General features: G+C 56.6%; 1 protein-coding gene and 1 long non-coding RNA gene across 3 annotated transcripts; both read right to left on the minus strand.

The window, feature by feature from the left end:
• Positions 1-4714: 4714 nt before the first annotated feature.
• On the minus strand, positions 4715-6247 carry CCDC166 (coiled-coil domain containing 166). Its single transcript, XM_017962425.3, has 2 exons — positions 5804-6247; positions 4715-5707 (listed from the first exon to the last, which is right to left on the minus strand). Exons 1-2 carry the CDS (start codon positions 6245-6247, stop codon positions 4832-4834), a joined length of 1320 nt encoding a protein of 439 aa, XP_017817914.1. The 3' UTR covers positions 4715-4831.
• A 776-nt stretch (positions 6248-7023) lies between these two features.
• On the minus strand, positions 7024-12450 carry LOC110744028. Of its 2 annotated transcripts, none has more exons than XR_002524063.2 (5): positions 11990-12450; positions 11818-11856; positions 9588-9625; positions 9203-9279; positions 7024-7107 (listed from the first exon to the last, which is right to left on the minus strand). It is a non-coding gene; the product is annotated as an uncharacterized LOC110744028 (long non-coding RNA). The 2 variants fall into 2 exon arrangements; XR_004185979.1 differs by lacking the exon at positions 7024-7107 and adding an exon at positions 7203-7295.
• Between the last annotated feature and the right edge of the window lie 997 nt (positions 12451-13447).

The raw sequence follows: 13447 nt of genomic DNA on the forward strand, positions 1-13447 counted from the left end.
CTTGCCCCAGCCTCCCAAGTAGCTGGAATTACAGGCGCAAGCCACCCCACCCAGCTAATTTTTGTAGTTTTAGTAGTGACGGGGTTTCTCCATGTTGGCCAGGCTGGTCTTGAACTCCTGACCTCAGGTGATCCACCTGCCTCGGCCTCCCAAAGTGCTGGGATTACAGGCGTGAGCCACTGCACCCGGCCCTTTTTGTTTTTAAGATTCCCCTTTTCCCCAACTCCCTTGGATATACCTATAGCCTGCCAAAGCTTGCCTACCCCGAATTGCAATTATCCACCATTCCCAAATAAACTCGCTTATTTGGAGAGCTTGTCTCTGAGTTTCTTTTTAGGTTGACACCACAAATACTTGTCCAACACCTGTGTAGGTTTGTGTGTAGGCACAAACCTGCGTGTGTGTGCTCCTCGTGTGGAGTCGTCCTGCACAGCCTGCATGTGCTTCTGTCATTCCGTCTGTGTGCACTCTTCCTAGCAACCTCATGCTGTCCCGTGAATGTGTCCTGCGGAAGGACACAGCCTGCAAGCCCAGCGTTTTGGTGTTGTGAATTCTGCTGCAGCGAACGTCTTTGCTCTTACATCTGTGTGTGCACGTGCCTATATCCCTGCATTTGCGTCTGTGTGCACCTGGGCCTTGCCAGGCTCCTGGAGCTGCTGTAACACAGCACCCCAGACCAGGTGGCTACAGACAACAGAAACGAATTCTCTCCCAGTTCTGGGGCCCGATGTCCAAAACCAAGGCATCAGCAGGGCTGTGCTCCCTCTGTAACCTGTAGGGGAAGGATACGCCCTCGCTTCTTCCAGTTTTCAGTGTTGCCGGCAGTTCCTGGCAGGTCTTGGCATGTAGATCACTCCAATCTCTGCCTCTGTTGGCACACGCATTCTCCCTGTGTCTCTGTCTTCATGTGACCAGCTTCTCATAAGGACACCCGTCACATTGGATTAGGGCCTACCCTTGTGACCCCAGCTAATGACATCTGCAACAACCTTCTCCCCAAATACCGTCATGTTCTGAGGTACCGGGGGTTAGGGCTCGAACATATGTATTTCAGGGGACTCTGCAATCCACAGTGAAGGCACAGAATGGATTCCTAGAGGCTGATCTGCTGAGTCAGAGCAGGGCGGTTTTAGATTTAATAGCAGCGGACAGCCAAAAAAAACCAGGAGCGTTCCACAGTCCCAGGCTCCGCAATGACACGGGTGCCCCCCACAGCCCCTTACTCTGGGTCTTCCTCATCCTGGCACTGCCGCGACTTGCCCCTCGCCGTTTCCTGGGCAGCATGGCTCTCTTCAGACATGCATCGGCGTTTGTACTTCTTTGGCGTTCAAGTCGTTGGCCTGTGTTTTCCAGTTGGCTGTTGAGTCTTTTCTTACACCTCCTTATAGAGTTATCCTTCGTCTGTTTTATTTGTTGTAAATACTTTTGCCAAAATTGTCATTTGCCTTCCAATTTACAGTGTAGTTTACCGTAAGTTTTTCACACTGATTTCCTGTCTTCACAGAAAATCTTTTATGCCTCTGAGTTTTATTTATTTTATTTTATTTTATTTATTTTATTTTATTTTATTTTGAAACAAAGTCTCACTCTGTCACCCAGGCTGGAGTACAGTGGTGCGATCTTGGCTTACTGCAAACTCCACCTCCTGGGTTCAAGCGATTCTCCTGTTTCAGCCTCCCAATTACAGCTGGGATTACAGGCATGTGCCACCACGTCCAGCTAACATTTTTGTTTTTTTTTTTTTAAATAGAGATGGGGTTTTGCCATGTTGGCCAGGCTGGTCATGAACTCCTGGCCTCAAGTAATCCACCCTCCTTGGCCTCCCAAAGTGCTGGGATTACAGGCGCAAGCCATCATGCCTGGCTTTGGGTTTTCTTTTTTAAAAAATGCTTTCCACGTCCTCAAATTATTTCCAAATTTGCTTCCAATACTTAATGTTTTTACTTTTTAAAGAAGTTAACAGACTTTATATCTTTAGGGCAGTTTTAGGTTTACTGAAAAATTGATCAGAGTACAGAGATTCCATAATACCCCTTCATAGGCACTTTCCCCTATTATTATCATTATTTTGAGACGGAGTCTGACTCTGTCACCCAGGCTGGAGGGCAGTGGTGTGATCTTGGCTCACTGCAACCTCTGCCTTCGAGCAATTCTCCTGCCTCAGCCTCACGAGTAGCTGAGATTACAGGTGCCCGCCACCAGGCCAGGCTAATTTTTGTATTTTTAATAGAGACGGGGTTTCACCATGTTGGCCAGATTAGTCTTGAACTCCTAACCTCAGGTGATCTGCCCGCCTCGGCCTCCTGAAGTGTTGGGATTACAGGCGTGAGCCACCGCACCCAGCCACTTTCCCCTATTATTAACATCTTGCCTTAGTGTGGCTCGTCTTCTGTGACTGACAGGCAATACTGATATGTGACTTTTAACTAAAGCCCACGGTTCATATTAGGGCTTCACTCTTGGTGTTGTAGATCCCACGGTTCAGAAAAACCACGTTTGCACAATTGTAGTATTGTATGGGGTAGTTTCGCTGCCCTAAAAACGCTCCTTGCTTCACCTTTTCACCCCATCCTCCCCCAACCCCTGACAACCACTCGTGCTTTCATTGTCCTCCCCGTTTTGCCTTTTCCAGAATGTTGCAGTTGGAATCATACAGCCTGCTGCCTTTTCAGACCGGCTTCTCTCGCTTAGCAACGTGCACTGAAGTTTTCTCCGTGTCTTTTTACGGCTTGACAGCTTGTTTCTTTTCAGTGCTGAATAATATTCCATTGTCTGGTTGGATCAGAGTTTATCCATTCACCTACTGAAGGACATCCTGGCTGCTTGAGTTTTGGCCATTATTAATAAAACGTCTATAAACATCCATGTGTGGGATTTTTGGTTTTTGGAGATAGCGTCTTGCTCTGTTGCCCAGGCTGGAGTGTAGTGGCCGATCTCAGCTCACTGCAACCTCCGCCTCCCGGGTTCAAGTGATTCATGTGCCTCAGCCTCCCTATTAGCTGGGATGACAGGTGTGCACCACCACACCCGGCTAACTCCATGTGTGGGTTTTCATATGGACACAAATGTTTGGCTCCTTTGGGCGAATGCCAAGGAGTGCTATTGTGGATGGTATGGTGAGAGTACGTGTAGAACCTGCCACACTGTCTTCCCCGGTGGCTGTGCCATTTTGCCTTCCCACCAGTAATGAATGGGAGCTCCTGTTGCTCCTCATCCTTGGGCCTTTGGTGGTGTCAGTGTCCTAGATTTATCCACTTACAGGTGTGTTTTACTTTAACGTTTGGATCTTTATTCACAAAGAACCAACCTTCAGACAGGCTGAGTGAGTGGGCTCCCTTTACTTTTTCCAGGGCCCAGCTGTCCCCCTTCTCAATACAGTTCTTGCCCCAGGGCCAGACACCCTTGCACCAAAAAGCGTCACACACAGGGACGCCCCAGCTACACAGACCCTAAGGTCAAGGTCCATGCAGGGAGGTGCACAGGGCCCTGCAAGCCAGGGAAGCTGCCCACCTCACAGCAGCTGCACCCACCTCCCTGCCCACCCGCCTGGGACACAGAGCCCCAGCGTTGGCAGCTCCTCGTGAGGGGACAGAGATGGCTCAGGTGGGCCCACCCTGGTCCCTGGGGGAACTGGGGGCACCCACTTGCGTCCAATTTCCAAGCTGCAAGGGAGCTCAGCGCCTGCTTTCCCCGAATGCTCTCTGGGACTCCGCGTCCCTGCCCTCAGCAAAGCCAAGGCTGAGCACCACAGGCCTGCTCAGAGGGAGGAGTCGGCCCGCGGGACAAGGAGCAACGGAGGCCACCTCCAACCCGCAGAGCCGCAGCCGCCCCCACGCACCCCTGGAACCCACACCGCCCCGACGCGAAGCGCGGCGCGCTCTAGCCGCGGGCACTCGCTGGTCGCGTCGTGGCCACAATGCAGCATGAGCGCCAGCTGGGCGGGCGTCCCACGCAGTCCAGAAGTCTGACCCTCCACGGATTGGCATTTTAATAACCGCCTGTACACATCCAGACGCGACAACTAAATGCCACACGTGAGCCTGGAAGATGGGGACAGCTACAGAAACACTTGGGACGGGTGACAAAACTGTGATGTGAGCGATGATGGGGATAATATTCCTCCACAGTAAACGTCCTGGTTCTGATCACTGCACTGCGGCATCGTAGGAGAACATCCTCTGTTCAGGAAATACGCACGAAAGTACTTCGCGGCTACGGGGCCAGCGTCTCCAACCGCATCTCAAACGGTTCCGAAGCAACGCGCGTGCACAGCGATACACACGGACCAAATTCACGCGCAGCGTCAGCGGCCAGGCATTCGGGTAAAGGGTCCATGGCCGTCCCTGTGCTGTTCTTGCAACTTTCTCTAAGTTGGAAAGTATATCCAAGTTTTTAAATTGCTAAAAATCTCCCAATAGGTTGGACATAACCCAATAGGTTATTCTCCTCTTGGCGCGGAGAACAAAGCCCAGGTTCTTCCCCCGGGTCTCCCCGTGGCGGCCCCGCTGCCAGCTGCTGCTTTGCGCCTGTCCGCGCCCGCCGGTGCCCGGGCTTGCTTCTGAGCCTGCCGGCTCGCGGTGGGGCTCCGCTGCGGGCAGGGACGCGGGTCCCAGAGGGCATTCAGGGAAAGCAGGCGCTGACCTCCCTTGCAGCTTGGAAATTGGAAGCACGAATGAGCGGCCCGGTGCCGGCCGGAAATGCTAGCGCTTGCACGTGGGTGTCAGAGCCGCCTGGGGGCCACGCCTTTATTAACCACTGCATTATCCCCCTAAGCGTCCTGCGCGCCAGGCTCGCCCACACCAGGGCCTCCCGGGCCTCCCTCCCTGCAGGTTCAGGCTCTCCCCGGGGAGGCTTCTGCCGCAGCCTCAGCATTCACGCTGTCCTCCGACTGTGGGGGGAGAAGGGCCGGATCCCGATCCCGGGACAGAGCAGAGGGAAGCTTGGGGCCAGACTTCGTGGAGCGGAGAGTGTCCTGTGAGGACACCCTCAATGAGGACCCCGAAGAGATCCGAGAGCCCTCGAGTGACTGCGCCAGCGACAGGGCCCGGGAGCCTGCGCGCGACGCGGTCAGGGACGGGATCCGGGATCGCACCTTTGAAGTGGCCAGCGATGGGACCCTGGAGTCCATGATTGATAGCACCATCGAGGGGACCCGGGAAGCCTCGCGCAACGGGACCACGGACGGGGCCCGGGAGGCCGCGCGCGACGAGACCACGGACGGGGTCTGGGAGGCCGCCGGCGACGGGCCTATGGGGGCGGCTAATGACCCGGGGCGCGAGATGGGCTGGGAGGAGGCCGGCGGCTCCCAGAGCGGCGGGCCTCCGGGGCCCCTGCGCAGCCAACCATGCACACGCGCCAGGTCCCGCGTGTCCTCGTGCTCGCGGTGCAGCTGCTCGCGCTGTTCCAGCAGCTGGCGCCGCGTGTCGTGCAGCAGCTGGGTCCGGCGGAGCAGCTGCAGCAGCTCCTGCCGCAGGCGCCCGTTGTCCGCCTTGATGGCCTGCGTGTGCGCCACAAGCGCGCGCGCCGCCTCCCGCTCGGCGCGCCGTGCCAGGGACTGCACGCGCTGACGCGCCTCGCGCTCGAAGGCCGCCTTGTCCTCCAGGAAGCGCCCCTTCACGCGGTGGAGCAGCTGTGTGTGCTCCACGCGCATATGCAGAAGATCGCGCTCCAGCGCCCGGATCCGAGCCAGCTGCTCCAGTTGCAGCACCTGCGGCGTGGGCGCCGTCAGCTCACCCCCACCTAGCCCCGGGCCCGGCCGCCAGCCCCGCCCCGCCGCACCCCGGCCGCGGGCGCGCGCACTGGCCTTGTAGGGCTGCAGCTCCTGCACCTGCCGCGCCATCTGTGCCGCGCGCGCCTCCATCTCCAGCAGCTGCGCGCGTACCCCGTCCTCGCGCCCGTGATAGAGCGAGGCCAGTTCCGCCCGCTGCCAGTGGATCTGCGCCAGGTCCACGCGGTTCTGCTCGTCCAGCCGGACGATGGCGTTGGCGCAGCGCTGCGCGCGGGCGCTCACGTAGCTGGCGTAGAGCCGGTTCTCCTCGCGCAGGCGCAGCGCCTCGCGGTCCAGGAAGGCGTTCTCCTGCAGCACCTGGTCCACGCGCTCCTCACAGGCGTCCAGCTGCTCCGAGAGCAGCGCGTGTTCGCGTTGCAGGTACTGCGCCCGCTCAGACAGCGGCTGCTCGGCACCCGCGGCCGCCGCACCCCCTGGCTGGCTCCCCGCGCTCGGCCCGCGCTTTTTCTTGGGCGCCATGGATTGGTGCCTGGACCACCAGGACTGGTGAGGGCAGCGACCCCGGCCCCTTCCCCAGCTTAGCCCTTCCTCTTACCCGGCCTAAATATTCGAGGCCCCAGGCCTAGAGGTGGGACGCGTCTCAGGGTCACGAGGCTTTCGGGGAGGCAGATCGGGGCTTTGGGTCTCGGGGGTCAGGGCAGCTTTGCCAACCTTCACTCGTGGCTCCCGCTGGACCTTGGCTGTCCGTCTCGGTGCGGCCAGCATTAGTAATGTTGCTGCTCGGCGGGCACGGTCTCTATGGAGACAGAACTTAGTCGTCCTCTCCCACCCCCACCCCGTTACTTGGGCGATGGCCCACTCCTTCATTCCGTACAACTCCCTCCTCCTAAGTCGCCCGCGACTGCTTGTGAATGCGCCCCAGAGACAGGGCCTGAGCTGACAAGACGGCTTCAGGCGGACTCCGGACATGCTTCTGAATCTTCCAGAGCCCAGCAGCGCCCTTGGCCTTCGGTTCAGCGATGGGCCTTCTCCCGGGCTGTCCTCCACTCGGAGAGGAGCTTCGCCACGTTCCCCCCCGCCCCGTTTCCCAAGTGAAATCTCTGCGCTTCCCTGGAGCATTCGCCTCTTCAGGGACCCTTGCTTTCCTTGAGCATTTCGTGATTCCTTCGGTGAGGGCCCCGTGGGAATTGGGGTTCCTGAAGCATGGAGTCCACTGGGCGCCTGGAGAGCGTTTCTCTCTGAAGTTGGTAAACCCGTGCATGCGGCGCCCGCTCAGCTCATTGGCGGCTCTGCAGCTGGGCAGCTTCCCTTCCCGTGTGCCCGGATGGCCGAGGGCATAGGGATCCAACAGGGACTGGCTTTTTCTCCTTTTCTGTTGACTTTGTGGACACAACATCATTATTGAAACCATCCCTATAAACTTTATTAAATTAATCAGGGAAGAAGGGAGGAGAGAGGAAAACAAACCCAGCTTGCATTTCGCTCAGCGTTCATGGTGAGGTCGGCCTGCCTCCCAACCCCTTCCTCAGAGCTGTTTGGTGCCTGTGGCCCCAGAATCACACAGACCCTGTCACGAGAGTAGAGGTCCCCATAACTGCTCTATAGGTAACAACTTAAACATTGTAAATGTGAAGTTTTCTATTGGACAGGTCCTGCACACGCATGAAAGGACTGACCCAGCTGGTCTGAAGCACCCCCACCAGGAGCTGATGCACCAAAGAACGCAGGGTCCATATCCTGAGGACTTATCCCCTTTCCCTGGCCAATTGATGACCCCATTTTACAGTCCCTCACCCGCCACAATTCCCTTAAAAACCCCAGCCCAGAACTCAGGGACATGGATTTGAAGGTCCCCCCCCCCCCCCCCCGTCTCCTTGCTCGGTGCCCAGGGATTGGGACACTGTTTCTCTGCTGCAAACTCTGCTGTCTCGATGTATTGGTCGTTACTGCACAGCAGGCATCACAACCTGTTGGTCATGTAAGATCTGCCTCAGTCTAGACCAGCTGTCCCCAGCTCCCATTCTGTTAGATGCCTCAGGAACAATGTGTGTAGCAGCCTTCGACACACAACTTAAATTGACCCCTATTTTGTGTCTTGTTATCATAGAGTTGAGTTTCTGCCCAGTTTGTCCACACTTGCTGGGATATGGGCAGATTTGAGGATCTTTGACTTGTAGCTTTGTGAGGGACACAGTTTAGAAAACCATGTTTGCACAGAGGTTTGTGGTGGAGACTGGTGGCTCATGGACATGGCTGGGCTTGCTCTGATCAGCCAACCTGCCTGAAAGGTGCAGCAGGGCCTTTTAAAATTAGGAACACAATTGAGGCATTTTACCCCTTGTAAAAAAATGTATTTTAGGCTGGGGGCGGTAGCTCACGCCTGTAATCCCAGCACTTTGGGAGGCCGAGGCGGGCGAATCATAAGGTCAGGAAATCCAGACCATCCTTGCCAACATGGTGAAACTCCATCTCTACTAAAAATACAAAAAATTAGCTGGGGATGGTGGCGGGCACCTGTAGTCCCAGCTACTTGGGAGGCTGAGGCAGGAGAATGGCGTGAACCTGGGAGGTGGAGCTTGCAGTGAGCCGAGATCACACCACTGCACTCCAGCCTGGGTGACAAAGCGAGACTCTGTCTCAAAAAAAAAAAAATGTATTTTATAGCCAGGCGTGGTGACTCACACCTGTAATCCCAGCACTTTGGGAGGCCGAGGTGGATGTCTCACGAGGTCAAGAGCTCGAGACCAGCCTGACCAACATGGTGAAACCCCGTCTCTACTAAAAATAAAAAAAATTAACCAGGCGTGGTGGTGTGTGCCTGTAATCCCAGCTACTCGTGAGGCTGAGGCAGGAGAATTGCTTGAACCCTGGAGGCAGAGGTTGCAGTGAGCCGAGATTGTGCCACTGTATTTCAGCCTGGGTGACAGAGTGAGACTCTGTCTTGAAAAAATATATATATATATATATATATTTTATAAGTAAAAATAAGAGGACACAAACTACCAAACAAGGCAGTCTGTAATAGGACATTGTTATAAACTCCTAAACTGCATCTGAATGTTGGCTTTAATATATGGGCTTTTAATATGAAAATGGTGCCTCTCCTTTCACAGAAAATTGAGAAAAGACCACACAGAATCATGAGAAAAACATGAGCCTCCATCCCTGCATCCCTGCAGCAGGGACTCATCTGCCGTGGGGGACAGGCTCATGTACAGGGGCCCTTAATGCCCAGTGTTGCCTCTTCTGGTTTCTTGCCATGGCCCCACCCCAGTGCTCTCCACCCCACTACCCTCAGGCCTTGTGTGAGGTCACTGTCCCCATTTGACAGATTGAGAAACTGAGGCAGCAATAGGCAGAGGTCTGCTCACATGGGCCAATGAGGTCCCCCACAGTCTCAGACCCCGTACCACCCCAGGCCACGCCACATCCCGGCTCTGGACTGCTCTTTCCCTGCCCCCATCCCCACTGCACCTGCACGTCTGCACCTGCGCGTCTGCACCTGCACGTCTGCCACTGGAGGGTCTAGGTTGCTCTTTGCCTTTAAATCCCTGGTGAGGTAAGGTTTTTAAGTTTTAAGTTATCCCTGCCTGTGGGTTTCTTGATTTTTCTTTGCTTTAAATCTCACCAATGCCTCCTCACGGAGAGGTCTGGGAGCCTTCTGCTCTCCTCTGTCTGGGCATCTTGGAGGCTTCCTTCTTCCCACTTCTGCAACCCCTGCCCCACCCACCAACTCCATGGAATAGTTGGGGGAGCCCTGACCCCAGCCCTAGTATAGTCCAGACACCCCTGTCCCTGTGACCACACCCCTGCCGCCCCAGGCCTCTGCCCAGCCCAGCACGTTAACCTCTGCCCTGACCTGGGTCTGGCCACCAGCTGCCCAGCTGCGCCTCTGACCTGTGGGGATGAGGGGCAGGAGGAGACCTTGTTTCTTCTGGGGGGGGCCGCACTGCATGGGGCGATTCTTCGCGGGGAAGTTGGGGGAGTCTGGCCTTGGGGACGTGCTCAAATGCCTCCTCAGGACTCCCCAGGCTTTTCTCTTACTGTGTTAGCAAGGCAGGCGGTCTCTGGGGTTCACCAGGTCCTGCACCGTCCATGGAGACAGAACTCACTTCCTGTGACACATCTCCCACCCTCGGGGGTCTTCCTGGCCCCCTCTGCAAGTGGCATGGTCCCCCCAGGATCCACAATCACACCCCCCTCAGACACAGCCTGGCAAACAGGAAAGGCCCTGGGAGGAGGGGCGCCGTCTGCTCCCTGTGAGGCCCTCCCCGCCCACAGCTGGGCCAGCCTCCCTCCTTTCACCACCTGCCCCACCGCCCCGAAGCCGGGCCAGCTTCCCTCCTCCCCACCCACAGCCTGGCCAGCCTCCCTCCTCCCCACCCTCACCACAGCTAGGTCGGCCTCCCTTCCTGACCCCCCCGCCGCCCCAGCAGCCAGGCCAGCCTCCCTCCTGCCCCCCAGCCCCTTAGGCTGGGCCCTGCTGGGGACCCTGAAGGCTGCAGCACAGGGCCGCCTTGGGTTTGCTCCTGGGGCTCGTGGGCTCCCACAGGCTCCCCGGGTGTCCCCCGCTCTCCGTGCCCCTGTCTTTCTGCCCCTGCTGCTTTGCATGTCCTGCCTGATTCATCTCCTGAGACTGGGGTGAGCCCTGCACTGAGTGTAGCCACAGCGGTGGGGCTGTGTACCTGGCACACTGAGCGTAGCCCTCCAAGCAGCCTCTTTTCCCATTTCACAGATGGAGAAACCGAGGCAAGGTGAGTTGTCCAAAGCCCCCTGGAAATGCTGGGGCTGTGATTTGGACCTGTGAGGGGTTCCTCCTACTTCTCTGCACTCCCTCTGGTGGGGTGCCCTCCCCCAAGCTCCTCTGTGCCCTGGGATCAGGACATGGCCAGTGCTGTGACCCTTCCATGCGCCAAGACTGCCCACCCACCTGGTAAGGCCAGCTCCACCTGTGGAGTTGAGGGTGGGCTGAGCCCACATGGGAGCCCAGGACCCAAGGGGTAGCTCCACTCTGTTCACCTTGTCCCTTGTGCAGCAGCTCAGAGCTGGTGCTGACGGCCAAGAGGGCAAAGGGGATGACGGGCAGGACCACAAGGGAGGCCCAGCGGAGCTGCCCACCCTGTGTATCCTCTGGTTGGGGTCAGGCGCTGGGGCTCCAGTCCTGTTTGTTTCGGCGCCCTGGGCCCAACCTGAACCTGTCCTCTGCCCCATATCCCTGGCAGGCCTCCCCGAACCCCCACCCACTGGGGCTGGCTTAGGCAAGGGTGTTTGAGACAAAGACCCTGCCCCCATGGCCAGGTACCTGAGAACCCATGCCAGATCCACATAAGGCTCTTGGTCAGCCCCGGATGGAAGCTCCAGTCCCAGGCCGGGACATGCATCAGCTCCCACGCCCATGGTTGTCCCAGAGAAAGCGCTCTGCCCTCCCCCTGTCCACACCACGAGGGCCATGGCTGCACTGCCGCACCTCTGCAGGTATGAGCACGAGGCCCCAGCCAGCAGGCCCTGACCAGGTCATTCCTGATCATCCATAACCAGGGCAGTGGGGGACTGGGGTGTGGTCCAGGTGGGCCTGCATGGGGCCCCTTCAGAGTCATCTACCTCTGTGAGGAAGAGGATGGTCAAAGGAGGGTGTCCAGGGTCCAGAGCCCCTACACAGGCTTCAATGATGACACCTGCACCCAGCTCCAGAGACATCCCTGAGAGGCAGCCATCAGGGGTGCCCAGCTAAAGACACGCCTCCTTGGGGACCCTCATTTCTGAGTCCATGCCTCCAGATGCATGATCTCAGAGAAAACCACATCTGAAACTGGCGTGTGTCCCCACCGGAGGGGCTCAGGTAAATGACTGGAGTGACCAGGGGGGCTGGGCCTGGGGTACCTAGGTCTATAGCCTACACTGGAGAAGGAGAGAGGGGAGGCTTGGGGTACCCGGGTCTATAGCCAATATCTGGAGCAGGAGAGAGGAGAGACCTGGGGTACCTGAGTCTGTAGCCCACACCCAGAGCAGGAGAGAGGGGAGAGCTGAGGTTCCTGAGTCTATAGCCCACACCCAGAGCAGGAGAGAGGGGAGAGCTGGGGTACCTGTACCTGTACCTCAGGTACAGTATCTGAGTCTGTAGCCCACACCTGGAGCAGGAGAGAGGAGAGGGCCATTTTGGAGTCCACCAGGTAGCCCCAGTAGGACAGGGAGAGGGTATGTATGAGATGGGATGGGTAGTGGGCCATGGCTGTGACATAGGAGGGGTCAGGGTGGTGATACCTTCTCAGACTGTGACGCTCAGAGGCAAGGTAGGATCTCAGCCCACACAATGGCACACGGATGGTGCCCTTATGGGAGAGGGCGGGGGCCGTGCATGGGGACTGTCACAGTTTGGGAGGTGGGGGCCGGGGGAGTTTGGTTTCCTGGGTTACGGAATGCTGAGTGTGTGTGAAGTAAGAGGCTCCAGCCACACTGTTTCACCGGAGGCTGTGATCTGGGCCCCACCCTTGTGGCTTTGGGTCTTCTGGGTGATGACCTCCCCCCAGACCTCACCCATCATTTCCCCATGGATTGGCTAAAAATTCAGTGCAAGGTCCAGGTCAATAACGCACCCAAAATAAAGCTAAAAGTTACAACCGCATGCGACAAAACTTATCGTGACTTAGCCCGGGCGCAGTGGCTTATGCCTATAATCCCAGCACTTTGGGAGGCCGAAGCGGGCAGATCACATGAGGTCAGGAGTTTGAGACCAGCCTGGCCAACATGGTGAAACCCCGTCTCTACCGAAAATACAAAAATTAGCAGGATGTGGTGGCATGCCCCTTAGTCCCAGCTACTCAGGAGACTGAGGCAGGAGAATCATTTGAACCCATGAGGTAGAGGTTGCAGTGAGCTGAGATTGTACCACTGCACTCTGGTCTGGGTGACAGAGCAAGACTCCATCTCAGTAAATAAATAAGTAAAATAAATTATAAAAAAACTTATTGTGGCTTATTGTCAGATAAATTTGACTAACAAATGCTGAGAAAAAATAATCTTGACAAAATTTATATCGGCAAGAATATCTGGACAAGGGAAAGTTGGACTTGGTTGAAATAGTGCCCCCAAGAGAAACTACACAATAACAGATTTTTTTTTTTTTTTTTTTGAGATGGAGTCTGGCTCACAGCCGCCCAGGCTGGAGTGCAGTGGCGCAATCTCTGCTCGCACTGCAAGCTCCGCCTCCCGGGTTCCACGCCATTCTGGGGCCTCAGCCTCCCCGAGTAGCTGGGACTACAGAAGCCCGCCACAGCCCGGCTAATTTTTCTATTTTTAGTAAGAGCCGGGGTTTCACCATGGTCTCGATCTCCTGACCTTGTGATCCGCCGCCTCGGCCTTCCAAAGTGCTGGGATTACAGGCGTGAAAGGCCGCAGCCGGCCACAATAGCAGATTTTAAAATCCCAGCTAGGCGGTGTGGTGGCTTCACACCTAATCCAGCACTGAGGAAGGCCACGATGAAAGCAGATGATGAGTCAGGAGATTTGGCGTTTCATCCTAACTTTAACTCACAGTGAAACCCGTCTCTACTAAAAATAAAATGTAGGTGTGGTGGTGGCGCCTGTAGTCCTAGCTACTCAGGAGGCTGAGGCAGGAGAATGGTGTGAACCCGGGAGAAGCGAGGCTTACAGTGAGCGAGATGCGTGCCACTGCCTCCAGCCTGGGCGACAGAGCGAAACTCTGTCTCAAAAAAAAAAGGC

Source organism: Papio anubis, chromosome 8 (assembly GCF_008728515.1).
Source record: "Papio anubis isolate 15944 chromosome 8, Panubis1.0, whole genome shotgun sequence".
Classification (NCBI taxonomy): Eukaryota; Metazoa; Chordata; class Mammalia; order Primates; family Cercopithecidae; genus Papio; species Papio anubis.

What these genes read in the sequence shown, in the direction of transcription:
- CCDC166 (XM_017962425.3), bottom strand. Translation starts at nt 6,247, where the DNA reads ATGGCGCCCAAGAAAAAGCGCGGGCCGAGCGCGGGGAGCCAGCCAGGG. An exon ending in AGGAGCTGCAGCCCTACAAG is followed by an intron (nt 5,708 to 5,803) that starts GCCAGTGCGCGC and finishes CCCACGCCGCAG; the next exon opens with GTGCTGCAACTGGAGCAGCT.